At 43.1% G+C, this 25,214-nt stretch overlaps 2 protein-coding genes across 2 annotated transcripts; one reads left to right on the top strand and one right to left on the bottom strand.

Moving 5' to 3' along the window:
• The first annotated feature begins 861 nt into the window (after window positions 1-861).
• LOC137910817 (hepatocyte growth factor-like) lies at window positions 862-15,746 on the top strand. Its single transcript, XM_068755229.1, has 18 exons — window positions 862-925; window positions 4,012-4,165; window positions 4,332-4,444; window positions 5,054-5,168; window positions 8,204-8,346; window positions 8,474-8,594; window positions 8,774-8,892; window positions 10,296-10,467; window positions 10,589-10,722; window positions 11,457-11,550; window positions 12,676-12,815; window positions 13,842-13,877; window positions 14,080-14,188; window positions 14,279-14,353; window positions 14,905-15,042; window positions 15,146-15,252; window positions 15,350-15,483; window positions 15,570-15,746. The coding sequence occupies exons 1-18, from the start codon at window positions 862-864 to the stop codon at window positions 15,744-15,746; spliced, it is 2,145 nt and encodes a 714-aa protein (XP_068611330.1).
• A 4,125-nt stretch (window positions 15,747-19,871) lies between these two features.
• On the bottom strand, window positions 19,872-23,013 carry LOC137911147 (paired box protein Pax-4-like). The gene is made up of 10 exons (XM_068755565.1): window positions 22,986-23,013; window positions 22,692-22,822; window positions 22,335-22,550; window positions 22,170-22,242; window positions 21,825-21,965; window positions 21,664-21,746; window positions 21,502-21,565; window positions 21,331-21,380; window positions 20,396-20,501; window positions 19,872-20,179 (listed from the first exon to the last, which is right to left on the bottom strand). Exons 1-10 carry the CDS (start codon window positions 23,011-23,013, stop codon window positions 19,872-19,874), a joined length of 1,200 nt encoding a protein of 399 aa, XP_068611666.1.
• Window positions 23,014-25,214: the final 2,201 nt, after the last annotated feature.

Below are 25,214 nucleotides of genomic sequence, written 5' to 3' on the forward strand. Positions count from 1 at the left end.
CTTTGAAATGGTCCCTTAATTCAAAAGTCGTACCATGTGTGCCCGTAAATGCAGTGTAGTGATGTTAAAATGCCCCAAACATTATGAATAAATGTACCATAAAGTACCATCCGACCCAAAAGTATAACTCACAGCGAGAAACCGTGCACTGACACTAAAGTTACACAAATGAAGCGCTGAACAGAACAAGTAAACCTTTATTCTGTTACTTTCGGCTTATTCTGGTTGGCTTGTTTGATGAATCGTATGGCTTAACCCTGCATGCGTATAGAACTATGCTAGAAATGCTTTTGATGGTTGAGAGAATTTGTAAGCAAAAATCAGTATGTCTTTTCGTTTACCACGGAAACCTTTAAATATCAGGAAGACCTAGCTAAAGATCAGTAATGCCAATTAAATGAGTCATCGGAGTTTGTAGAATCTTCAAGTATAGAATCTTCAAACAGATACATATATCTTAACACAAAGTTAAATAAAATCAGTCAAGGCAATATATATATATTTTTTTACCATAAACAATAGTATCATGAGACTCTAAATAAAAACGAAAATAAAAAAGTGTAGCTCCTTGGAGGAGGTAATAAAAAGCTTGCGAGTCACATCCGCCTTTTAGTTTGAAAAATACCAACCGGAAGTCGTCGTCGTATTTATTACGGGGAACTTGACGTTGATGAGGAGAGCCGCTGACAGAGAGGAGCCCAAACTCAAGTGAGGAGGGTTGAACCGAGGACGTGCGGCTTCTTGGGCAAGTGGCATCCGTGTGAGGAGGTCTCTCTCTGGGCATCAGCCGCTCCGGACATCCACCGAGTCTGCAACTCCGTTTAATCCGGATTCGAACCTGTTTTAATATACTTCTTAACCATGAGGACAAACGTATGGATTTACCAAGTTTTGGCGTGCGTTGCGGTCACTATAATGGATACAGGTAAGATGGGAAGTTTAATGAATCTGCAGGAGAAATGTATGCTGAGCCTTAGAATAAAAATTAATTCGTCATTTGCTTGTTTTGTGCATGGAGATATAATGTGGGAAATATGTATGAGAGAAAGTTTTTTAAAAAAAACACTCAAAAGGAAACAAAAATGAGAACAATAACATTTTTTCCTAATTGAATTTTTCCTTAATTTATAAAGATTACCTAATATTTTTTTTGATATTGCGTTGAATGACACTGAACTTGACCAGAGTCTCTCTCTCTTGTAATTCATAGAAAGTTGGAGATCAGGGAGAGTCTTTCTTCAAACTTTGCTTCTGTCCTATAATAAACGTTTGTCTTTTAGGGGCCCTTTGAAGGTCCAGTCATTTCGGTTTTGCCGGTGCATTTAAAGTGTCTGCTGCATACATTTTGGTAAAAAAAAAAAAAAAAAGTTATCTTCGTGCGTGCAGCACCAGAATGGAAAGACAGTGACCTTTACCAAAGCGCGCAATTTTCAGATTTTTAATGCGTTGTCATTAAACTTGCACATTTGCACCTCCTGCATCAATAAGAAGATGCGGCGCTCACACGACCACCGCTCATCCGCACAAGCCCCCCAGCGCGTTTTATTTTATGATGCGCGTATTGCCGTGTGGTTGGAGAGAGAGAGAGAGAGAGAGAAGCCCCGCTGACGCGCTCCGAATCCACAATTACCACCTCCGGGGGGATACCGACCCTGACCTCTGACCGCCCTGCAGTTAGGGAAAGTCAAATGCGTTGTTGTCTCCCGGTGAGGAGAAAAGATGTGTGCGCGTGTAAAAGGGAGGGAGGGAGGAGGAGGAGGAGGAGGTGTGGTTGGGGAGCAACATCTGTTAAATTCCTAGACAGAGGCTCGTCTTGAACCTGCTACCTTCTTATTGTTCTTAGATTATGTTTTATTTTTTTTACATGTTTATGTGATGTGCAAAATAACACATCTGACGATTTAGAAGAAAGGCTCGACATCCTTAATCAACTTCTTAGCAGCACTTAAGTGGGAAGTTTCCCAGGAAGTGTCAGTCACTGGCCTTTCCTTTCTCCATCGTTGAATCTCGTCATCGCTCACGCTCAGCCGCTGAGCACACTTTGTCATAATCTCCCACTTCGGTAAATGTTGGGATCCGGAGATAGCAGAGGTCTGACTGGAAGGAGAGGAAGAGACTAAGTGAAATCTAATTGAGCGGCCTGGCCAGACGTCAGGGCTGGAACAACACATGTGATGAGTGCCAGATGTGGTCCGGTGGTCAAGCCCAAACATTAATAACACGTTCTCCCCAAAAACCATTCTCAACCACGAGGAGCCTCTCGACTCCACACAGTTTACAATGTCACACGACGGCTTGTGCCCGATCTTGGCGCTGGAGCGCGTAGCTGTAACTCAGTAGCATGAGGTTTTCCTTGTGTGATTTTGATGTGCCTCATGCACAGAAGTGCTTCTCCACAAATGACAGTTTACAGTATTCTGGTATATGGAGTCTCCGATGGCTGAAAGGCTCTTCAGAAATTGATGCTCAATATTTTCACTTAGTTTTCTTCAGCTTTTTCCGACTGTCAATCAGGAATAGCTGTTAAATGTATATGCAATAATATAACTGTTGCATAATAAAGAAAGACAAGTTGTAACAATTTGAAAAAAGCAGATCTTTTTATCTTCTCTCTTCTTGGAAGCAATAAAAATGTGAGATGTAATTTAATGAGCATTACATTTCCAACAAAGATGCTGGCATACATCAGCCTGCTGGATGGACATCATTCACTTCTCTTGGCTGTATTCACAGTTTAGCACTATTGGGGGGGGGGGGGGGGGGGCTTCATAGAGAGGCTTTGATCCTGGATTCACTTCAGATGGTTAAACTTGTCTGCTACCTCAGGTTTCACCGGCGCAGCTGAAGAAGAAATGGAAGAAATGCGCGAGAACTGCAGGACAGCAGAGGCTCTGAGGATTTCAGGGCTTGAAATACGACGTGCTCGGATGCTAATGTGTCAAGAAAGCGCGGGGCCATCAAACCGTTTCAGGACGCTTCAGTTGACGGCGGCCTATATCCGGTTATGACAGCAGAATAATTTAATCTCTGCTCCGTTTCCTATAAGAACCTCTGGCACTGGGGTTCTTGTTTCCTGATGTTCTGCGGGAGATAACTCAACGATTTATCGTCATCCTTTTTACAAGTTCCTTTTCATCCCCAGCACCTGGGTAGCAGCGGGAAAACTTCTGTCTATGCCTCAGAGTATTTGAGCTTTTTTTTTCTTTTCTCAATCTCTACTTTTACTCACAAAGTAACTGACAGGAAACAAGGAAAGAGTAAAATAGAGGAGCACAGCTGGAGTCCTTATTATAGTTATAGCTTTGGGTTTTATAATTATTTATATGATACTAAATCTTTGTTTTTGTAGGTAAATTGAAATTGTTTTTTTTATATCACAATAAAGTAGTTGCTGTTAAGCCCTTGCAGAGGAAAGTAATGTCAAGTTGAAACGGAATACAAAATTTCCCCGGGTGTTGTGAGAACTTGAACGTCACCTTCACTGTCAATCAAGCTGACAAATGGCTAACTTCATGTAGCAGCACTCGTGTAACTTAAACACCATATGGGACAGATGGTAAAGATGGGGGGGGGGGGGGGGGAAGACTTTAGACTTTAAAAGCTTGAGGATGAAGAGAGCTAAAAGTACTGAAAACTCGTCCCCAGTCCAATGAAGCTCAAACTGTTCTGTTGGATTTTGCACGAACGACCGATTTTTCACGTCAGACTCGACGACTGATTCCCATATGCGATACTTGTGGACAATATGGCAGGATATTATGGGGTGTTTTTGTGACCACTGTAGCAGCCTTACTGCAGGTTATTCAATCTCCTTGCAAGATTTGTGACTCAGATATATTTGTTGTCCTGCAATATGCATGTTTTATCATGTTGTCAAATGCACCGATATATTATAGGAGACGATACGACAGGTCACACTTGTGCTATATGGTATACACTTAGCATTAGCAGGCGAGTCTCCGTCAGAGTGGCAGCAGATAGTTTTTCATGTTTTTCCTCGTGTCCTCGCAGGTTTTAGCAGAAAGACTCGCCAGTCTTTGCAGAAGTATGAGAAGACCGAGAGCTACATGATGGTTTGCACAGACTGCCCTCAGCCCCCTTTTGTGCGGAACAGTCGATCGCAGGAACACTGCGCCCGCAAGTGCAAGGTCAAGAAACTCTGCAGGTGAGCAACCGTCTCCTTTAAGCATTTTCCCCGAAATCCGGCTGATGAATTCCTGCGGCGGCGTTCCCCTCACTCCTCCGCACCATCTGTGGTCGACTTGGTATTTACATATCTTTCTTGTTTATCATCCGCTCATCTCTCGACTACTTCCTGTGTGTTTCCACAGGGCTTTCAACTTTCAACGGCACAACAGGAAATGCCACTTGCTTCCCTTTGACCGCTTCACTCACGGCGTGCAGAGGCAGGCCAACGGCAACTTTACGTTGTACGAAAAAAAAGGTAAAAGTCCCGACTTTGGTCTTTTTCGAAGTTGACTTTGAGCGCTCTGGTGTTTTTCTGGTGAGGGAGGAGAAATAATCTATTCGCGATCGCATGTTACTGCTCCCTGTCGTTTAAGGCTGTTGGTGTTTCTCCTGACATTAAAAGTGAGCCAAACCCTTCACCCCCTGCTGATTACTTCAGTGGGGAGAGTTACATGCATAAACATGTGGCAGACCTAAGTGGTGGGTAAACAAAACAAAACACATTGTTTACAACCAGGACGCGACGTGTAATCGACCACTTTAAGATTTACTGCAAAATTTATGGAAAGTCCCCCCCCCCGCCCCACTGGTGACATTAAATGAACTTCAGGAAGTTGGCTGCTTTTGGGAATAACACACAGACTGAGACACTCTGAATTGTTTGCCGTTAAAAACGTCTTATTGACCATAAATGGGCAAATATATTCCAAGAGGTCAGATCAGCAGATGCAAATCAGCTTTTAATTGAGCTGACTGTGTATATATTTGCACACAAAGAGTACACAGTGACAGCTTTTCTCAACCTGAGAACATGAATGGATGTTTTGAAGTACTTTTTTTTGTTTATTCCTCTGCTCTCACTTAGATTATATAAGGGAGTGTCTGATCGACACCAAGGACGACTACAGAGGGAGAAGGTCTTGGACGAAGTCGAACATCACTTGCCAAGCTTGGGCAGATAATAACATCAACGAGCACACGTATGTTTTTCTATTTTTATTTTACGCATTGCAGGAAGAGGAAAGCGGTTAATCATTTGCTCCCCCCCCCTCACCATGTCCCTGTAGATTTGAGCCAGCGGCCTTCAAAGCCTGCTCGTCTAATCTCAAGGCTTGGGCCATTTTCCTGGATGCTGCTTCTCTGACTCTCTCTGTGTGATATTGAGCAGGCCTCAACAGCTGATTTATTCATGCTCGGATCATCACTTGCACCTCAGGGGTTAAGGAAAGGTGGGGGCTTAGGGCCAGGTGAACGTTTCATCTCTGCTGAGGTCGTGTTCAGGTGTAGCCCAAAGATGTTGGCTGCAAACAAGGCAAAGATCGGTGAATTTGGGATGATGGTTGTGTGCAAGCATCTCATTAGAGGGGCTTCCCTTTGGTCATGAGGAGGGATTGGTAGATAGAGGAACAAGCCAGCGTGAAAATGGTGGACAGAAGGGAGGTAGAGCGAAGGAAATCCCACAAACATACAGCCGACACCATGTTTCGTCAGTTACTGCGCTTTTAAAGCGCCGGACGTACCAAGATGAAAATGTGGGTTCAGGGATCCCCGACAAATCAAGCACAAGTTAGTCTCCCTTCGCTTTCAGAAGCAGCTCCTTGCGTTAGGAATACTTTGTCATTGTTTATTTGACACATGGTTCCAGTCCCCGTCCCAGATGGCAAATGTAATGTCCAGCAACAGCAGCCTGGGCTTGTCAGCAACTTTCAACTTTCAAAGGGTTAAAGGGGGCTTTACTTAAGGGAGATTTAGTGCCACTGTGGGGTTACCCAACACGGGACTGTCCCGCTGTGTAAGAATTACCGCCGTAATGAACCACACACCATTTGAGTTTCAGGTAACTATTATTTTCATGCTTGATTGATCACTGTGGGCCAGGGGTGATTTCTCTGGAGGTTCCCCCCCTGCAGGAATGGGACTTCCACCTGTTGTCTATATTTAGAGCTGAGAACAACACTTTGAAAGACGTGTGTGTTGATGCTCAGGCAAGCGTGAAGAAGGAAATGGAATGGAAAATTTCTGTTCCTATTAACGATGATGGATGCCACTGTTCTCATTTGCGGGTGTGCAATGGAAGGCCGCTACAATGTGTCGCGTATAGGAAGCTACCATACGACAGCATGTTATCTTAGTTTAGCATAGCAGCAAGGCTCGAAATGCCTCATCAGGTAATAATTCAGGTTTTGTAATGGGTTTTAAAGCAAATTTTTGAGATTAACCAGACCAAAAACAAAAAAAACCTCCTGAAAACTACTCTTTTCTGGATGCTTTAAGGTCTAACATTCGAGCTGCTGCACACCTACTTCCAAAAATCATTACAAGCATCTCAGGATTCATCAAGCCCTTGTTCTCTTCCTTTAATCTATAAATGTTTTATTGCCCTGGATGCTGTGGCAGTGAAGCGTGGCCGTTCCCGTTCCATCATCACCAGGTGCACGCTTGATAGATGTTTTGCAGCAGTTACTTCAAGTCTAGATTTCATCTTAAGGAATCTCTCAAATCTAGACAATATGTTTAGCTTACCCAAAAGAGCCAAGAATGTCGTCTGCCTGTGGTCCAATGGGAGCGGCCTTTGGACAGGAGAGGAATAACTGGCCAACATCTGTTAGCGCAACACCATTAGATCGAACTTGCTCCCATGCCTTTCTACGGACTCTTACCAGATGCAAGCTCTCTTTTTCTTTTTTTTTGTAAAGTGAGGAGAGTTGTAATTCCATCTTTAAAATAAAGGTATTGTGTTGTGATAGAAAACATTGATTTTTGTGAGTTAAACACAACAGACGTAAGAGTCGCCACTTGGTGTCCTGCTTTATTGAAGGGGAGCAAGTGTTTTGTCTTACATGTATAAATTAAACTTTATTGTCCGTCTCAACATGCTCGTATTTTGATGTAGGTGGGAATCATGATCCAGAACTTTGGACATTTCCCTCTTGGCGCTCTCCTCGGGAATGGCTGATGCTTGAGAGCTATACTTGTTCCGGGTTGAATGATGTCGTGCATTAGTGTGGAGATCTTATGTAAGCCCAGGGGAGAACAGGACCGACCCCCCCCCCCCCCACTACAAGAAAAGAGTCCATTGCCTGACGTAGTGTTCAGACAAGCTGCTGAAGACAAAGTGGACTCTGCTTCTTCTTCCTATCTTTTTTTTTTCTTTCCCTGCACATGTTGCATATCATTTCTCCTCTTTGATTTCTCCAGGATGATCAGTGTTTTTTTTTCTTTTCTTTTTTTAATCAGTTCTTTTACATTGCTTGTGGGGTTTTTTTTTTGCACAACCCATCTTCCTTCTCTGTCTCCTTGGGTGGGAGGGAGAATGTGGTCAGCATGGATCTGGGGGTGCTGACACGCTAGGTTTTCATCATCCTGCCCTGACAGGAGACAAATTTCATGCACTGTCCATTTAGTAAGGGGATCCCTCACAGTTCCCCCCCCCCCCCCAATTGTAACATCCAATATGTTTGAGCGGGCCAAGTTCCTTTCCTTACAGTCTTACCGCCACTTGTTAATACTGACGTGTGCAGCCATTGACAAAGAGGGATGAGGCTCAAACATGTTCAAAGGCTGCCAGCAAAAGACCTGCTTGGGCTGCTCCAAGTGGTTCACGGGATTGTTCCGTGCTGTTGGGGGCTACTGTAGTGTGACTGAGTCTGGCTGCTTCACACATGAGAGAGCGGGGACACGCAAGGAATCAGTTAGGCGATCATGCAAAAGGTGCAAATCTGGAGAACGGAAACGGATCGATGGCTGACGTTGCCGAACTTTTCTGCAAAGGGTATTTCAAGAAAACGAAAGATGTAACTCAGTCAGGTGCCAGAATGTCTGAGGATTAATCTCGCAGCTTTACGTAAATGTGTTTTGATTTTATTTGGATTGTTACTGAGCTTGACTAGAAGCCAAGTATGGCACTGAATACACCGCTGGACAAGCCAAGTGTGCGAGCACTCCCAAACCTTTATTTATACAGCTTTACAGTATCAGTTAACACTTTCAGTAATGTGTGTCTACTCCCTTGTAGGTTTTATCCTGATAGGTACACAACGCAAGACCTGAGGGAGAACTTCTGCCGGAATCCCAACAACGATCCCGGTGGTCCGTGGTGCTACACCACAAACCCCAACGTGCGAGCCGAGGAGTGCGGCATACCGCAGTGTTCAGAGGGTAAGACCTTCCAGGCATCACCGCAGTCAGATTTAAGGAGCTCGGATTCGGCTAAAGCCGTCATGCATCTTTATCTCGTTGCTAGAGAAACGGACGTTTCCATAGATGTCCCTTTCTTTGTTGATAGAAGTGTGTGTGACGTGTAACGGGGAACGTTACCGGGGGAAGGTGGACCGTACAGAGAGTGGGAAGGAGTGTCAGAGGTGGGATTCATCAAGGCCTCACAAACACCCCTTCCAACCCAAAAGGTAAGCTGCGAGGCTAAGAATCACTTTGAAACCTTTGTCTTTGACTCCGGCCGTGATGGATGCTCGAAGAACTGACGCTGATACTCGAGAGAGGAAGACCTCCCCCATTTTTTTAATGGCTTAGTTCTCTCTCCCACCATTTTCTTTCCCTCATCCATCCTCTTTGTCTCCCCTCTCAGGTACAAGGACAAAGATTTAAAAGACAACTACTGCCGCAACCCGGGTAATCGCCTCCGTCCCTGGTGCTACACCATGGATCACAAAACTCCATGGGAGTACTGCAACATCACCGTGTGTGGTAAGAGCCTGTGTAATTTGGGATTTGTGGACACAGATTTTAATAAATCAAATTCAGACAAAATTATTAACTCTAAATGCTGTATATGTGGTGTGTAAATAGGAGCCAGAAATGTTTTTTCTGAGACTGTCTTTAAATAATAGGGACTGCTGGAACAAAGGCCAGTATACTTGGATGCCTCACATTGATATCTGATGATCTAATACTTGTTTAAATAGAATAAAAATCATGCTATGTACAAACAACAAAAACAAATTGGAGGAAAAATTGTGATTTCTTAATATTTTTATTTAGTATTAGTATATTTAGAAACTGAAAAAAATACCCATTTTAATGAATAATGTAAATAATCAATATTTCCAGCTGTAAAGTATTTAATATGTGTATACATTGAGGGGAGGGCAGTATAATCTGAGTTATATGACAACTTTTGCCTTCATAGATGATATAGAGAGAAAAAGGATAAAGGAAGGCTACACTAAAGAACTTCAACTTATTAATTTTGTCTTCGAATGCAAGATGAAATATTGCCCTCTGTGCATCTCAAAGCAGACAGAGCATCCCTCTTCGTCTCTGACAGACGCACGCACACACACGCTTCACAGCACATGCTGTGATTTATAGCGAGGACGTAGGATCTGCATTTGTCCAGATGTGTGCGTCCCTCAATGCTTGCCCTCGGAAAGATAAAAACCACTGACCTGTACTACACCGTGCACACAGACACTGGCATGCATTACATCAAGCCAAAGAATCCATCTTTTCCAGCCGTCTTCTCACTTCTCCTTCAAAACCTTCCCTTTCCTCCTCCATCTTCTCCCATCTCATTTGTCAAAGGCTACAGAAACAGACACAGAACTCCATAGGGGAGATGTTGCTCCCTGTGTGCTATAATCCCAACACTGCAAAAAGAAAAAAAAGAAAAAGCAGAATTCCATCTGAAGATGTTTGGAATAGTTTTCTTCAGGATAAAGTTGCCCCTCGTCAGATTGGAAGTGCTAACCTTTTTTGGGGGGGCTGCCATACATAAACAGACCGAGCACAGAATTCTTTCCTTTTGAGGCATAGATGCATCATGAATAAAATCAGGCTCCACATTTTTCCTACAGCAACATTTGACATTGCGAGCAAGTTAACCATCTGCATATTGTTGTGTGTGTCCCTTTGTGCAAGAATGTGGGGAACCGCTGTTATGAATACACAGAAAGTTTCCTATTCCAGTAGAGAGGAAAGGGGGGCGGGGGTGCTACTGTTTTTGATCATCTGGTTAAACATGACACATTCTTTCAGGGATTAATATCTCCCTCCTTCTCTCCCTCCTTTCTGCCTCACTTTCCTCAGCAATGTTCCTTGTGCCTTCTTTCTCATGTCTTTTTTGTGTTTTTTTCTTCTTTCTTTTCCAGACTCCGACTCAGATTTCGACGCAGATATCAATGTAACGGCACCCTGTGTCCAGGGAAGGGGCATCGATTACCGGGGAACTATGAATGTCACTCCAGAGGGTGTGACGTGTCAGCGCTGGGACTCCCAGTTCCCCCATAACCACTCCTTTCTTCCTCACAACTTCAAGTGCAAGTGAGTAATGTTGCTTTCATGCCCCCCCCCCCACGAAAGTCACAAAAGTAAAACTTGTAATAAAAAATATAGCTCGTCATCTGCACAATCATTTAAATAGTAGCTTGTGTGTGTGTTATAGAGACCTCAGACAGAACTACTGCCGTAACCCCGATGGCGCACGTTACCCATGGTGCTTCACTACAGACCCAAATCAGCGGATCGCCAAATGCACCCACATCCCCAGGTGTGATGCGGAGGCCATGCAAAAATTAGGTAAATTATTGAACTATTTTAAATGAAGAGACAGTGTGTTAAATGAAATCCGTCTTGTTGCCCTTGCTTCATATTCGCCGTCCCGATTCAAGAAGTTATCTCGCTCTCACGAAACAAAGTAAATAAGAGAATTTCCCAAAATGGCAAACTATTCCCAAGTCAAACGTCAACAGAATGACAAATGTGACATTTCCATGTTATTTCTTGAATAATGTGATTGAAACATATACCTAGGGATTCTTCAAAAGCCCTTGTTTTCTTTGCAAATTGGACTTACACAGACGCTTTTATATTACTCCCGTTGGGGTTGGGCCACTTGGCGGGATTCTGCCAAAATAATTCCATTTCCACAGCAGAATAAAAGCAGCAGACTTCAGAATAGTGCGTGCTGTCATTTCCCGTGTTTCTCTCCTTTACATTTACAGGGAGAGAGGACCACACACGTGAAACTGCATCTTGACTTTTAGTTATCATTGCCTGTATTTTGATTCTGTTTTAAAGGACAGACATATAGTTAGACAGCAGCAACAGAGAAGCAAACTTTTTAAACTTGATGATGTTATGTTTGCATCAATGAGAAGGACAGGAAGCACCTAAATTATGTTCAGAGTCCTTTGATTGCATTTAGGTGTTTGAGAACTGCTGAACTCAGATCGTCTTTTTTTATTTATTTTTTTCCTGCAGTGACTCTTTAACAAGTTTGTCAATAATAACTTTATCCTGTTTTTCATCAGAGTGCTATGAAAACAGTGGAGACACATACCGGGGAACTTTATCTATAACTCGATCGAGGATTCCCTGTGCAGAATGGTCACATCACATAAACAGGTAACAGTCATTTGCTCTGAATATTTATCCTGTTGACTCGTAGTCAACCTTAAACTAACCCGAGACGTAATGTAGATGTTTTATGGGGAGGATGCTATTCTTTTCGGCTCAGTTGACAAGTGTTTGTTGACAACAGTTCCAACTGACTTGTGAAACTCCCATTTAAGCAGGGAAAACAAGCAGGGAAAGGAAACCCGGGGTTCCTCAGGGGTCAATACCAGGCCCAATTATTATTCATCTAACTGATTAGAGGAAACCCTGAGGTGCTTGCCAAGTGGCCCATCCTAACAAAGGTTGTCCACTCGAGGGCTGCTGCTTCATGCTCGAGGCAGGCTGTTGGAATTACTTAATTTACAGGAATTTTAAAAGCCAAAATGGCACAGACAGATGGACATGTTCCAGAGTCGACCCCCGACCCCAGGAAGTGCTTTCTGAGGAAAGCAGATCAAAGCCAATCAGCTCCCTCACGTAGACTGTAGCCAGCGAGTCTCCCCCCCTGCTCAAGGTCAAGGGTCACCTCAGGAAGAACTGCAGAGAGCTACAGCTTGTTTAACAATCTCTTGGGAAGTGGAATTGTATTTAGCCCCTGACAAATTGTTACCAATCTATTGGTATTATTTTAATATCTGTGCGTCCAAACTTCAACTTCATTTCAGTGATGTGTTGGATATATGAGAAGATTTCATATAATTCTCTTGGAGCCTAGAAGAACATTTGCAAAAAGAGAAAAAAGCAACATAATTAGAAGTGAAATCGTTCCATAGGCTCCCGCTGGTCGAAGCCTTGCTGAATGCTTAGAGTGCATACTTTAATACTCCCATGAGTGCTCTTCGCAAAACTCTGAGTTTCCTTCTACGGGCTCTGTGCGCTGAATCCAGAGGATTCATTGCACTATAGGAAAGCCAAAGTCAGGCTGTGCAGGGCTGCCAGGGTTACTTACTGTGTGTATGTACTGAATGTGCGTGAGAGTGCACATGCAACTCCATGTATGCTTATGTTTGTGTTTTTTTAGGGCCTGAGAGTGTGTATACGTATCTTTATTGGATGCATCCCAGTGTTAGTTCTGATGTACTGTGTGCAGATAACAAAATGAAATATGAGAATCTGTATTTGTGTATTTTACAGTGGGGATTCTCACTCTACAGAATCCCATGTAGGGCTGGAGAAGAACTACTGCCGGAATCCGGACCGGGACAAACACGGCCCCTGGTGTTACACCAATCCAAATAATCGCTTGATCTGGGACTACTGTAAACTGAAACGCTGTGAGTGGCTTCCATAACGTTGTCCCTTTCAATGTCTTTCTCCGTGACAGTAGGTACTGTGCATCTGGATTACACCAGCCACAAACATCAGCAAACTCTTTTTCGGCTTGATTCCATCGGGCGCGGCAGCTGCGTCGCCGTCCGTCAGCCGTAAGGCAGCCTGGACTTGAACTTGGCAACTCCAGACGATGCTCGTGACTCCAGACATGTCGGCCTTTGACAAATACCCACGCCGCTGCTCCTGGCTTTTTCAGAATCTCTCAAGTTGACATCTCTTACCTGATAAACTCTTCTCCAGCTGTTTCTGGAGCATCCTCTTCCTTTCTCCTTGGGGGGGGGGGGGCTCCAGTTTAAGGACTTATTGGGTGATGTTTGTGGCTCGTGTCCAATCAAACTCCATCTTCTCCTTTGAATCTGTGAGTCAGCCGTGCAGGATTCTGGCTCTTTCCAGAATCCCACCTTACTCTACCAGATGTTAGTGCATTTTTGCAGCCTGTTTATTGCATGTTAGCATCGCAGAGCGTCGACTGGTGCTGCAGTAATGATTGAGATGAGGCTGGAGCATCACATCTTCCTTTGCCTTGCGGATCTGGCTTTTGAAGTCGGCAGCTGTCAAGCTTTCACGTGTCAACGTGGCTTATTTATTGTTTTATCTGTGATTCCCACTGCACCCCTCCCAATTGGCAGACGATGTCGAAAAACAACCAGATGTTGTCACCGTCATCCTTTTGTTCAAAGAAAGACAGGCTAAAGAGGCCGGACCCTCAGTCTGTCGGGCTGTTTTTAAGCATCCAACTGTCTCTGTCATCCAGCTGCGTAATGTAAAACAGGTCTTTCTTGAAGGTTTGATGCTTTGAACTCATTTATTTCCTGCGGTTGCTGGCTGTTACAGTCTCAGAGGTGAGATGCAATAAGGAAAGGTGTAATTTTCTTTGCTTTGTGTGTCAACATATTGTTTCATGGCTTTGATTATTTTACTGCTGTGGGGTCTTTTCTTACTAACACGCTTTTCTTTCATCCTATCAGGTGGCTCGACTTCCTCAGAGACTCCACAACCAAGCGGTGAGTTTCATTTTCTGCTCCTCCGGCTTTCATTAGCCCGATCTTCATGTCAATCATTTGTACATTTCTGTTTTCACTCTATACATCGAAACCATCTGTCGCCACGTTCTTGACTAAGAAAATCGTTTTGTTTTTTAAAAAAAACGCATTTTAAGATGTGAACAGCGCCTTTGTCTAACATGCGCTGTGTGTCATTGTTTAGCTCTAGCCAGGCCCAAGATATCGTGCTTCGTCCACATCAATACCAGAATCGTTGGAGGACACCAGGTGCGAGGGACAGATGGCGGCTGGGTCGTCAGCATCCAAAGAGAGTACGTCATCCTCCAGCTACGCTATTGCACAAATACGACTTGAGCTTTGTTTGAACATTAAAGGTGAAAATTGCCATCTCGTCTTCTCAGGGAGGTGCATCTGTGCGGGGGCTCACTGATCAGAGAAGATTGGGTTTTGACAGACCAGCAGTGCTTCTCCTCGTGGTACAGCCGCATCCTCATTATCTGACGCTGTCTAATCCTTCCCTCATTTTCCTCTTCCTTTTTTACTTTGTCTCTTTTTTTTCTTTTCTTAATCATTGTCACTGTGACTATGCGGGATGTATCCCATCCAGTCCCAGGCCCAGACGGTAATGACCTGCGATATGGAACAGAGCGGCTTGCCTCGCAGATCTGTTTAACTTCTGCAGTCACTCTATTCCACAAATCCTTGGCGTATCTCTACATCTGAAGTGGTGGCTCCGAGGAAAATGTCCCTATCGCTGTACTTAAGTGTAGTGCTGGAGCTCTGAATATGTTTTGACTGCTCTCATTCTTTGCAGTCGCTTCCGGAGGTGCTCCGTTGACAGATTAGCTTCAGACTGATTTTAAAAGCACAAGTAAACCTACAGCAAAAAGGCAAGCCATCCTGGCTTTTGCTGTGGGTCAAACGCCAATAACGTCTGGTTCTAATCCCCCCCCCCCCCCCCCACAATACAACGTAGGACGCCCTTTTCGAGGTTTACCACTTACGTCCTGGTTCTTGTGATCTTCAGTGTTCCGGATCTCAAGGAATACAGCGTTCAGGTTGGGCTGCATCAACTCAATCAATCGCAAAGCCACCCGAGACTACGGATCTCTCGCCTGATCTGCGGTCCAGAAGGATCCAACCTGGTCATGCTGAAACTTACAGAGTAAGTTCTCAGCTTTTTTTTCCCCCCATCTCTGTCTAAAGAGCTGCAGTTCATTTTGTTGCCTTGTGACTGTCATTTCTGACTGTTATCACGTTTGCTCTAGTCCCGCCCCGGTGTCTGAAGGTGCCTCCACCATTCATCTTCCTGTGAAAGAGTGTCACATTGCCGAAGGCACCAACTGCACCATGTACGGATGGGGGGAAACCAAAAGTACTGCTTTATTTCACCCATACGCCATGACACATTGCATTTAACCTGTATTGCACCTCGAATATACTCAACAACCTTCTGCACGTCTCCTGTTCAGACACGGGACACGACGAGACGCTGAATGCCGTGACCATGCCTATGGTCGACAACGACATGTGCTTACAGATAAAAGGGGACGCCGGGGAGAGAAGGATCTGTGCCGGCGGCAACCAAGGAGAAGGTGTATGCGAAGTAAGGACCGGAATGTTGCCCTGAAAATTTTGGGCCTGCTAGTCCGCCATCTCTCTGATGTGTCGTTCTCCAACACATTTCTGCAGAAAGACAACGGCGGTCCTTTGGTTTGCCAGGAACACGAGCGCAAAGTCATCGTCGGCGTGAGCATCCAAAGGACAAAATGTGCCTCGTCGCGGCCGGGTCTTTTTGTTAACGTTGCTTTCTATTCCGAGTGGATTTACAAAGTGTTCAAACTTTACCCCAGTCTGGAGAGGAACTGAGGATGCGGCGTGAAAATCAACACCGCATACGTGACCCCAGCTTTGCAAAAGGAAAGGGGCGACTTTCAATATCTCTCCAGAAGGGACCAAGGGCGAGACATGAGGAGCGTCACCTAATGGAAAGGGGGTCATTTTGGAAAGTTGCGGCTTGTCGTGATTTTACAGACATGCGATAAAGCCAATGGAATCCTTTCATTCACTTGTTAATGAAGACTTCATGTCCTTTTACAGCCCAAATATCTGGCAGATGGACAGCATACCAATCCCATTTGGACTTGTTCAGAGCCTCTGAAGCCACGCAGACAAAAGTAATGAGAGTAATGTCACTCAGTATTAACTCCTGGAATGTACTTGAATATGGACGTAATCCGGTTCTCAGTGGTTACTGCAAGTAGTTCTTGTGACTTCCCTATTTTTTTCTTAGTTTTCACTGCAAAGTATATATATATTTTTCCCTTTAATGCAAGTGAAAGATTCCTTCAGCAAATATATATTCATCTAATGATACGTTTTAGGCCAATGCAAAAAAAAAAAAATATCAAAGGAAGCAAGTGTCAAATGTTCTCGACTGCTAAAGTAAAAACAGTTTTAGGATGAAAACAGAAGGCAGAAAAAGATAATAAGATCAGTATTAAGTACATAATAGACATTAAAAGTTCCATTTACAAAAGAGAAATTCAATCAAATTCATAACTCCAACAGAGGCTTCAGATTTGTGTCAGTAGTTGAGCGTGTCGTATTGCTGCTTGAGAAGCTAACATCAGCAGCTTTGGCAAACCATGCGGCGCTAATTGTGTGCAGTAGCTGGACTACTTTTGTCCCCAGTCAGCTGTAATTGTTAGACCCCCCCTCTCACGGTGGAGGGGGGGGGGTTACTATGTAGGCCCTGAGTAAACTGCTCTAAATCTTACGCTAATGTTCGTAGCGTGAGAGAAGAGCCATGCCAAATACAACACGGCTATTTGGTCTCCAGCTTGGTGGAGGGAACTTCAGCCCCTGGAGGGCTGCGTGTGGCCGATATGATTTTTATATTTGATACTTGTTTCGGTTCATAGAATGTGAGCGCTTTGTGTACATAACTGCAGATCTATTAAGTGTTTCTGCTGTTATAAGGTTTTATAGGTCTTATAGATCTGGAGTATTATTGGTTCACTGTGTAATGTCAGATTGATTGTCTTCTTCGCGTCTCTGTTGTATTGCTATTTAAAGAGCGGTGGCTTTTGAGAAGTAGTTGGGTATATTTATTTTTTTGTATTTTTTTAAGATCAGCCGATGGCATCACTTCAAAATAATTCAGACATTTCGGTATAGTATTTGAAATTTGTGTTTCTTTATTCCGAGAGTATTTATGACCCTAGAGTAACTGAATGTTTGACTCGTAAACAAACAGGAAATGCGTTGTCTCATGCGGCTTGGTGTCTGAATGGAAGTGTGCTTGTTGCAGGGTGAATTTGTCACACAATCTGCCCATTGTATTTACTGTGCATGTTAATATAAATGATCCCATGTACAATGCAAAAAAAATAAATAAAAAAAACCCCACCCAAAATCATGTGGTATACATCACATCATAATAATATGCATCCATGTTAAAAGCCTGAAAAGTAAATATTTGAACATAAATGTTGTAAATATTAACTCAGATATACAAGTGAGCGTTATTTACAAAAACAAATATGCAAACAGAAACATATTTCATGAAGTGCCTTGAAATTAGCATCACCAAAACACAACATAAGAAACAAACCAGGTGATCCCTATAGGAGCTACGTCGCTAATCGCAGCTGATCAACATTTTGCTGATGGATCAGTTAAATTAGAAAAAGATATAATTCTTTTACAATTGTCTTAGGCCATTTTTAAACAACTAGAGCTTTGTAAAATAGGGAGATGATGCTTAAATCGATGACGAATGGACCTCTCTTCGATCGCTAGTGGCCTAAATTCCACAAATCTAAAAAGTCTATGAAGAAAGTTTCGTCAGTCAGCAGTCATCACATAATTTCCTTTTTCAGTGTTGTATCTGTTATTTAATTGAGCTTTATGTAAATAGCCCGGTGCATTCTGTAAATGAAAATCTGTAATTTTTGTAAATATCATACATAAGTATTTTTTACTTCATGATTCTGTTTATGCGTTTGCGTACTGTCAACTTTAAATACAACAGCTGCTATTTTGTGCAAGTGAGTTGTTTTATATACTTTTTCTGAATTCTGTAGCCTTTGTATTATCCCCGTTTTTAATAAACCAACAACATTAGATTTATCCAGGTTATGCATATCTTCTTTTTTTTCAGTATATTCTGTTTGATGAAAGAAACCAGCAGCGCTCATTTAGAATCTGTTTACTCTACTTTTGGCACTTTACTCCCCACATGACTCCGAGCTACAAATTCTCGTGCGTGATAACTCCGTGTGAAGTGGCTGAAAGAAGCATAGCTCATCAATAACATTTAGAAAAATGTGGACATGATTAAATGATATAAAACTGATGCTGAGATAAGATTCTCAGCAGCTGCGAGGTTTTGCGTTGCTCAATATGAGATTAGATATGCTTAGTGCAATAAACGTGAGATGTGTTTTTGTGCAAAACTCATATATAGCAGTACAAACTGGTGGGAGACTCTGGTAAGCCACATCCAAACACGCCGTTGCAATTAATAACATCTGATGGGTTGTGAGATGATGGAGGATTTAGGAAAGAATGGAAAGGATACATTTCAGATAAGCAAATCTGTCTTTATTTGGGACTTGTCATATAAGCTTTGTTCTTATAGTCTAGAAATGAATGTTAATAATTTAATATTCATCTTTTTTTGGGCTGTGGCAAATCCAAGTTAGCTTTTCTGTGAAGGACTGCCAGCTAAAGAAAAACCCTGATGTCTTTTATTTAATGCTGGAGTCCAAATCTGTCCAAATCCAGCTCTGTGAAAAATACTAAGTGCTGCTCACAAATACACTTTTTTGTAGTAAAGCAACTAACTATACTATACTAACTTAGTATATTAAATCCTACTACTCGAGTACAAATAAGAACGGTAACTGATTGAACACCAAACAGCTTCATTTTGTATTAGAGGCATCCTGATGATTCACACTTGAAGGAGAACTCTCCAAACGAGTGGACGCCATCATATGGTTGCAATTTATCTCTTTCGGGCTCCGAGGCGTTTAATGTTGATATGTCAATTTGCCAGTTGGCCACTTCCTTTTGTGGCAGGTCAAACTGGTTTGCCTTCTGATCCCAAGCTTTCCTCCGGTGGCCAATTATCAAGAAACTCAGAGCCTTATCGTCTCTTCACTGCACTAAAGGGATATAAAGGAACTCGGTGTCTCTACCCTGTTGCGGCCGTAAAAACTGATACCAAGCAGGTCAGATATCAAGTCATGTTTGGAGTTTTTGAAGCTACACTTTATATGGATTTCCCCACTGGCCTCCTGTAAAAGAAAAGTCTTGGAAGACCATATTAACCTCTTGCTGCTCTTAAACGAGCAAAAATCCCAAGAATATATCCAGGTCAGGCAGTGGTAGCCCGAAATGATCCATGAAGTTAGGATTTACACTCCTGTATAAATAACCAGATATGCTGTAGTCAATCCAGTTAAAGTTATGCTCGCATATAAATAATTCTCCTGTTGATGTTCTATTAGAATTTAAAATGCAACCCTTTCAATCTGAAACTTTATTAGCTTAGTGCCTTAGTCACACCTTGGTATGTTGAGAGGTATTTGTGTGATTCTCACACAAATAAACATTAACACCATTTTTAAAGGTGGCATTAATTTGTTCTTTGTCCAGCTTTATTCATCCTTAAATATGCAATAATGTTCTATCCATTACAAGTCAGTTGAGGGACTTAATTTTACATCATTTGGGAGTGTCTGATGTGACCGAACTTTAGTAATATTCCAAATACAAAAGATCATTTTTTAAATTTAAAATAATACTTCAACTGTTAATTTCTGTATTGCTCATTATTAATGCAGATTCAAGAGTGCTGGTTAAAAGAAAAGGGACAAGAAAATCATATGACTGTAACTCCAGTCATCTGTCGCCCTCTGCTGGCCAGAGAAGCAACGTTATCCTGCTGCACCAAATACCAATTTGAAAGCAGAAGCCTCACATTCAGTCCGGGTACTGGTGTGGCTGGGTAAAAACCAGCCTCTCATCTGTTTGAGCCTGGCTCCATGTGAAAGAAACGCCCTGCTGGCTCCAGCACTGAGCCTCAGGGCGGTCCGATCTCCCCGCCTCAGCGGTCAGAGGGAAAGCAGTCCTCATTTCTGTGTGACGATGCACCAGTGGGAAGGTGAATCTATCCCCGTGGAGATCCAGTGGCGTCCTCTCTGTCATGGTCTGTGCCGCTGTGTCATCAGACGGGTAAAAGAATGAGGGCGGCCACGAGGTGGATGTAAGATGGTCAGGACCTCCCGTACCTGCAACAGCATTGAAACTCGTTGTCAGACTCACACTTTAACTTCATTCTGGGAGTGCTAAAGTAAAAAGTCACTGACCCCCTCCCTCCCTGATGAGCTCAATAACGTCAAGGCTCTTTCTGCTAACAACAAGCCCTCACCGCTCCAGGCTCAGTGACAGTTTATCCAATCAGCATTCATCACACAACCAATGAAAGTGATTTTGCAGGAACTTACCTGTCTCTGCTGCGATTGAGCGGCCACTTTGCAGTTTACTGGAAACTGTGTTGAATGTAAGGGAGACATCTGGGTTTGTCTGGTAAAATCTGGACACTCCTGTTGCCTTGAAATCACCACAAACAGTCCAAATGTGACTAAACAGAGTGTTTCTGACAACGACAAGGCATTTTAGATTTCAAAGAGGACAACTCTGGGATGGATTCACTTAGTGCACCCAGAATCAGAACCAAGCAGGCTGGAATAATCTGTTCCAGTACCCGAGGTCTGTTCAAACTGGCAGCACACTTAAATCAGACAATAAAGAATGATTGTTTATTGAAGCTCTCATAATTCCACATTTGTATTCATCTTGTCATTTAATCTTTGTCCCAGAATGTCTTGTTTTGAGCAATCTGTCTTATTCTAAATGTCTCATTTCTATTTTTGTTCTTTGTCAAGGACAATATATTCCCTCAAGTCTGAACGATGCTCTATAAATAAATGTGTCTTTTCTCGCCTTGTCTTATATATGTGTACAAAAATAATGCATTCTTGGCTGTGCTCACAGACCATTTCCCATGAAGTTTAAAATGACATATAAACTGCATGGGGCTGATATTACAAATCACATGTGGCTATAGCACCGTTGCCTCACAGCAAGAAGGATGCAGGTTCAAATCCGACTTGCAGCCTTTCTGTGTGGGGTTTGTCTGTTCTCCAGCTTCCTCACACCACATAAAACATGCAACTTAGGTCCAGGTTGTTTCATTAATTAACTTACCTGATTAAATAAAGGATGAATAAATATATGTATGACATGTTATGTTAAAGGGAATGCATAGTTAAAAATTAAAATCGAATAAAGCGAGCAGACAATGATGTCAGATGTAGACGTCCAGGAGTCAGTGTGAAGTTTCTCTCATGCTGTTTGCCCCCCCCCCCCCCCCCCGTACCTGCTGAGGCGTGACGCTGCACGCCGCCCATGGACTCTCCCTTTGATTGTCTGCAGGCGTTATGAGGAAACACAAGAAGTCATAGATAGAGGGATTACTGTGAATGAACGCGACTTGAGCGGCTTCCAATAATTCTCCAATCCAAGTATAGCATTCATCATCCGGGCTCACTCTGCGTGCAGCTCCTGTGTTTGGCTTCCCGCCTCCATTTAGCACGTCTGTTTGAAAACCAGATCTTTGAGAGACAGATAGAAATGAAAATAATAAATCTCAGGAGCGGAAAGATTAAATGTGCGATCCAGGGAGAGCATTTCGAAAGTGACGACTCTCTACCTTGATGGTGTCCTCCGGGAGGTTGATCTTGGCTGACAGTTTCTCTCTGGTGTACATGTCTGCGTAGTGGCTGTGGAAGAATTCTGATTGGGGAGATATAATCATGTCAGTCTTCTCTGAGTGGGGGGTGGGGGGGGGGGGTGCAAGATGTTGAGGGTCACCTTGCTCGAGGGCTTTGCTTTGTTCCGGGGTAAAGGTGGTTCGGAATCGCTGTTGGCTACCTTTGGGTTTCTGGTCGCTGCTGCAAACTATCTCAAATATATTTCTCTCATTTATTTCTTCTTGAATCGGAGACTCAGAATCTGCAGGATACACACATGCACATTTCAACAGCGTTTTTTTTTTTTTAATCCAGTTTCAAATTATGTGGGAAATCAAACCAACCAATAATTAGGTCATCAAAAATAATCAGAATGTTGACTCTCCAGACAATCAGCTAAAGAGGTTCACCATTGTTTTGTTTCTACTTTCAGCAGCCCAGTTAGTTACTCCCGAATGTGGCTCACCCTCAGTGGCCTCCATGAACATTGGTCCATGGTCCACGTGGATCCTTCTTAAAATCCGATTTATGGAGGACACCTTGCAGAGGCAGTGAACAAGAGAAGCGTCAAAACAAACAAACAAACAAACAAAAAGATGTTCACGTGAAAGTATATTTCAGTTTCACTCACGCTGGGAACTTTGCACGTTTTGCATGTTCGTGCTGCTGCGAGCCGTTTTCGGATTTCCCATGCAAAGATAGTTGGATTGTCCCGTTTGCACTGAATGATCGTGGAGATGACACCGGGAGTGAGAAGCCGAGGCCGGCTTCCTCCGATGGCTTTTGGTTCCACGAGTCCGGTGGCGCGGTAACGGCTCAGGATCTTGCTTACGCACCCGTTGGACACCTGAAATGCGCAGTGGGTTCCACTTTCACTTTTAATGCGTAAAACTGTCCTTTTAATGAGTACCAGTATGACGCGTTATTCATCTTCTGAGATAAGCTAAATACGGTGCTTTGCGCTTCTTTGCGTAAAAGCTGTGCGTACCCGAAGGATCCTGGAGATGTGACTCGGGCGGACTCCTTCCGAGGCCAGCTCGATCATTTTCCTCCTCTTGGATTCTGGTAGAGGTCTACCGTTGAGAAACATCCCTCCGAGCTGGTTGACGCTTCCATCACCTTATCATGACGCGGCACAACATTCAAAACATTCAATTCCACGGTCACTTATCAAGTGGTTTGTTAAATAATAAATAATAATAATAATATGTAATATAATAAAATGTAAATGTAACAAAAGACTAAAAGCGCAGTCGAATACAATTGTAAAATGAACCTTTACTTGACGGGTAAGCGTTTGTTCCGCGCATCTCGGTCAGATGATGAAATAAGTCCCGGTACGCGCAGCTCCACGTATCTCTGTAGAATTGAGGCCAATGACGCCCTTCAGCAGACATTTATAGGCCCGCAGATTTCCACATGACGCGACGGTCTTACCTGAAATGTCAATACCATGCCTGGATGTGAGTGTGACGCATCACAGACTCAGAGTGCGCGGCAGATTGATTGATCTGCGCATGCAGCACACACACACAAAAAAAGTCACATTACATCTAACTATATTGTAGTTTTTACTCAGCTTCTATTTGAATTTGTTTCGGGAATTATTAAACGCAGATATTATGGCGGAAAACATGTTTATTTGCGCCATGGAGATTGATGTTTCGCCTCCAGCAGTTGAAGTGATTTAACCTGCAGCGCTGTCACAATAGAAGAAATGAAACACAACACGCGGTTTCCGTGTGAAGTTAAATTATATATGATCCAGAAATATGTAACACATCCATTGTCCTTGATTCGTTGCCACATTTGCTCACTTCAAACTGTTGCTTTGCAGAGAAGTGTGACCTGAGGGCACTTGTTATATTTATAATTCCTTGGTAACGCAACATTTCACTCTTACAAATCGTGTTTTTAATTCAAAAAGTTGCATACAGTTGTAATGCGTGTGTCGACGCCCTAATATTTACATTTTGGAATCTCTTTTTTTGCGTATTGGCCACTATCAGCCTGGGATGGGCACTCCAAAATGTTCTCTGCAACGCCACTGACCATTAAACTGTTCTGCTTCATTTCACGTTTTCCCCTGTAAAATAAGCAGTTTTTTAAAGAAACGACATCATTAACACCGGACGTTTCCCTGTACTTTAGGGCCGACCTGTGGTCACGTGACTTAAGCATCCTTGCAGGTTAAGTGGCTCAGATTAAAAAGGATCTCTGGTCTCTTTTCATAAAGCAAACATTCGGCCATATGGCAAAGTGCTTTTGATAAACCATAAATCCACCCAGTCTGTCTTTATTACATTTTCTCTTTCAAAACGTGAACAAATAGACTCGCACATGGGCGCAAGGATATGGGCCAATTAGGGGCCTTCGTTTATCCAGAAAAAGGATGCTAAAATAACCCTCACAGATGTTCCTTGGGCTGCCAGCAGATAAAAATGAGTTGTAAACATTTCAAAGGGAAATATTTGACGAGCAAATATTAGCCCATGTGAAAATCCACACAAGGCTCGTCTTTTGGCCTGTTTAATGACTAATTGAATATCATTAGTTAGGTCCACACAGATCGAAGTGCCAACGAAATAAAGGCTCAGATTTTAAAATGCCATATGGCCCATATTATACATTAACCACGAGTTCGTGGGCAATAATACTCTCTGTGTACAATCAGCCAGGCTGGATGGAGGTCAGCCATTTTTGGACACCAGCATCTCCTTGCCAACAGACACAGAAGACAAATAAGAGAAGCGTTTTTATTTATTACCGGGGAGTTGGTGTGGTCCTTGATTTATCGTCCTTTGGACGCACAGTTCGTGCGGACGTGGTTGATTTTACTATTTAGGATGGGTTGTTTTTACAGTGCCACATATTCCCGCGGTGCGTAAATTTTAATCTGGTGTTTCCAATATAGCAGCGGGACGTTAAGTGGATGAATTGTGTAAAAAAAACAGCCATGCAATTTCCAAACACATCTTTTTTTATTTATATCACGCATGATACACATATATAGATGCTTTTCCGCGTCTGTAAACGTTAATAAATGCGAGTAATTCCTCCGCGTAAAAGGGTTGCCGGAAGCTCCCCCATGAGCGCGCACTGAAGTGCACTGTGCGCAACGGAGCTTCCTCAGTTTTACAATCCACCGAGGACGGGTGATGGTAATTTCCGTGGCCATATTTGTCTGTTCCTTTTAAATTTTAACACAAGTGGAAAATATAACTGCCTTTTTTTCTGAACCGGAGGGACATGGCGTGGCCAAATGTTGCGCGTCATCCAAAGAGTGCGTGAAGTTGTCCATAAAAATCCCAAATTCATTCCAAGAAGTTTTACCCAAGTCCCATGATCATCTTTAACCCATTGGGTACCTTGTTGTCTACCCAAACGGGAACACATTGCGCAATCTGCATAGTGCACCAGTTCAGTCGGTATCACCGGGCATGCGTCACGTTAACTATATGATTACCTTTCATGTCGATTGTTCATTGTGTGCATGCAAATTTCCCTTCCA

This window comes from Brachionichthys hirsutus, chromosome 22, assembly GCF_040956055.1.
Source record: "Brachionichthys hirsutus isolate HB-005 chromosome 22, CSIRO-AGI_Bhir_v1, whole genome shotgun sequence".
NCBI classification, from domain to species: Eukaryota; Metazoa; Chordata; class Actinopteri; order Lophiiformes; family Brachionichthyidae; genus Brachionichthys; species Brachionichthys hirsutus.

Excerpts from the sequence above, each read along its gene's own strand:
- LOC137911147 (XM_068755565.1), bottom strand. The coding sequence starts at position 23,013 with ATGCGCGGAACAAACGCTTACCCGTCAA. Across the intron at positions 22,551-22,691 it reads ACATCTCCAGGATCCTTCGG|GTGTCCAACGGGTGCGTAAG; the intron begins GTACGCACAGCT and ends TGCGCATTTCAG. Across the intron at positions 22,243-22,334 it reads AAACGTGCAAAGTTCCCAGC|GTGTCCTCCATAAATCGGAT; the intron begins GTGAGTGAAACT and ends TGCCTCTGCAAG.
- LOC137910817 (XM_068755229.1), top strand. The coding sequence starts at position 862 with ATGAGGACAAACGTATGGATTTACCAAGTTTTGGCGTGCGTTGCGGTC. Across the intron at positions 4,445-5,053 it reads TACGTTGTACGAAAAAAAAG|ATTATATAAGGGAGTGTCTG; the intron begins GTAAAAGTCCCG and ends GCTCTCACTTAG. Across the intron at positions 5,169-8,203 it reads AATAACATCAACGAGCACAC|GTTTTATCCTGATAGGTACA; the intron begins GTATGTTTTTCT and ends ACTCCCTTGTAG.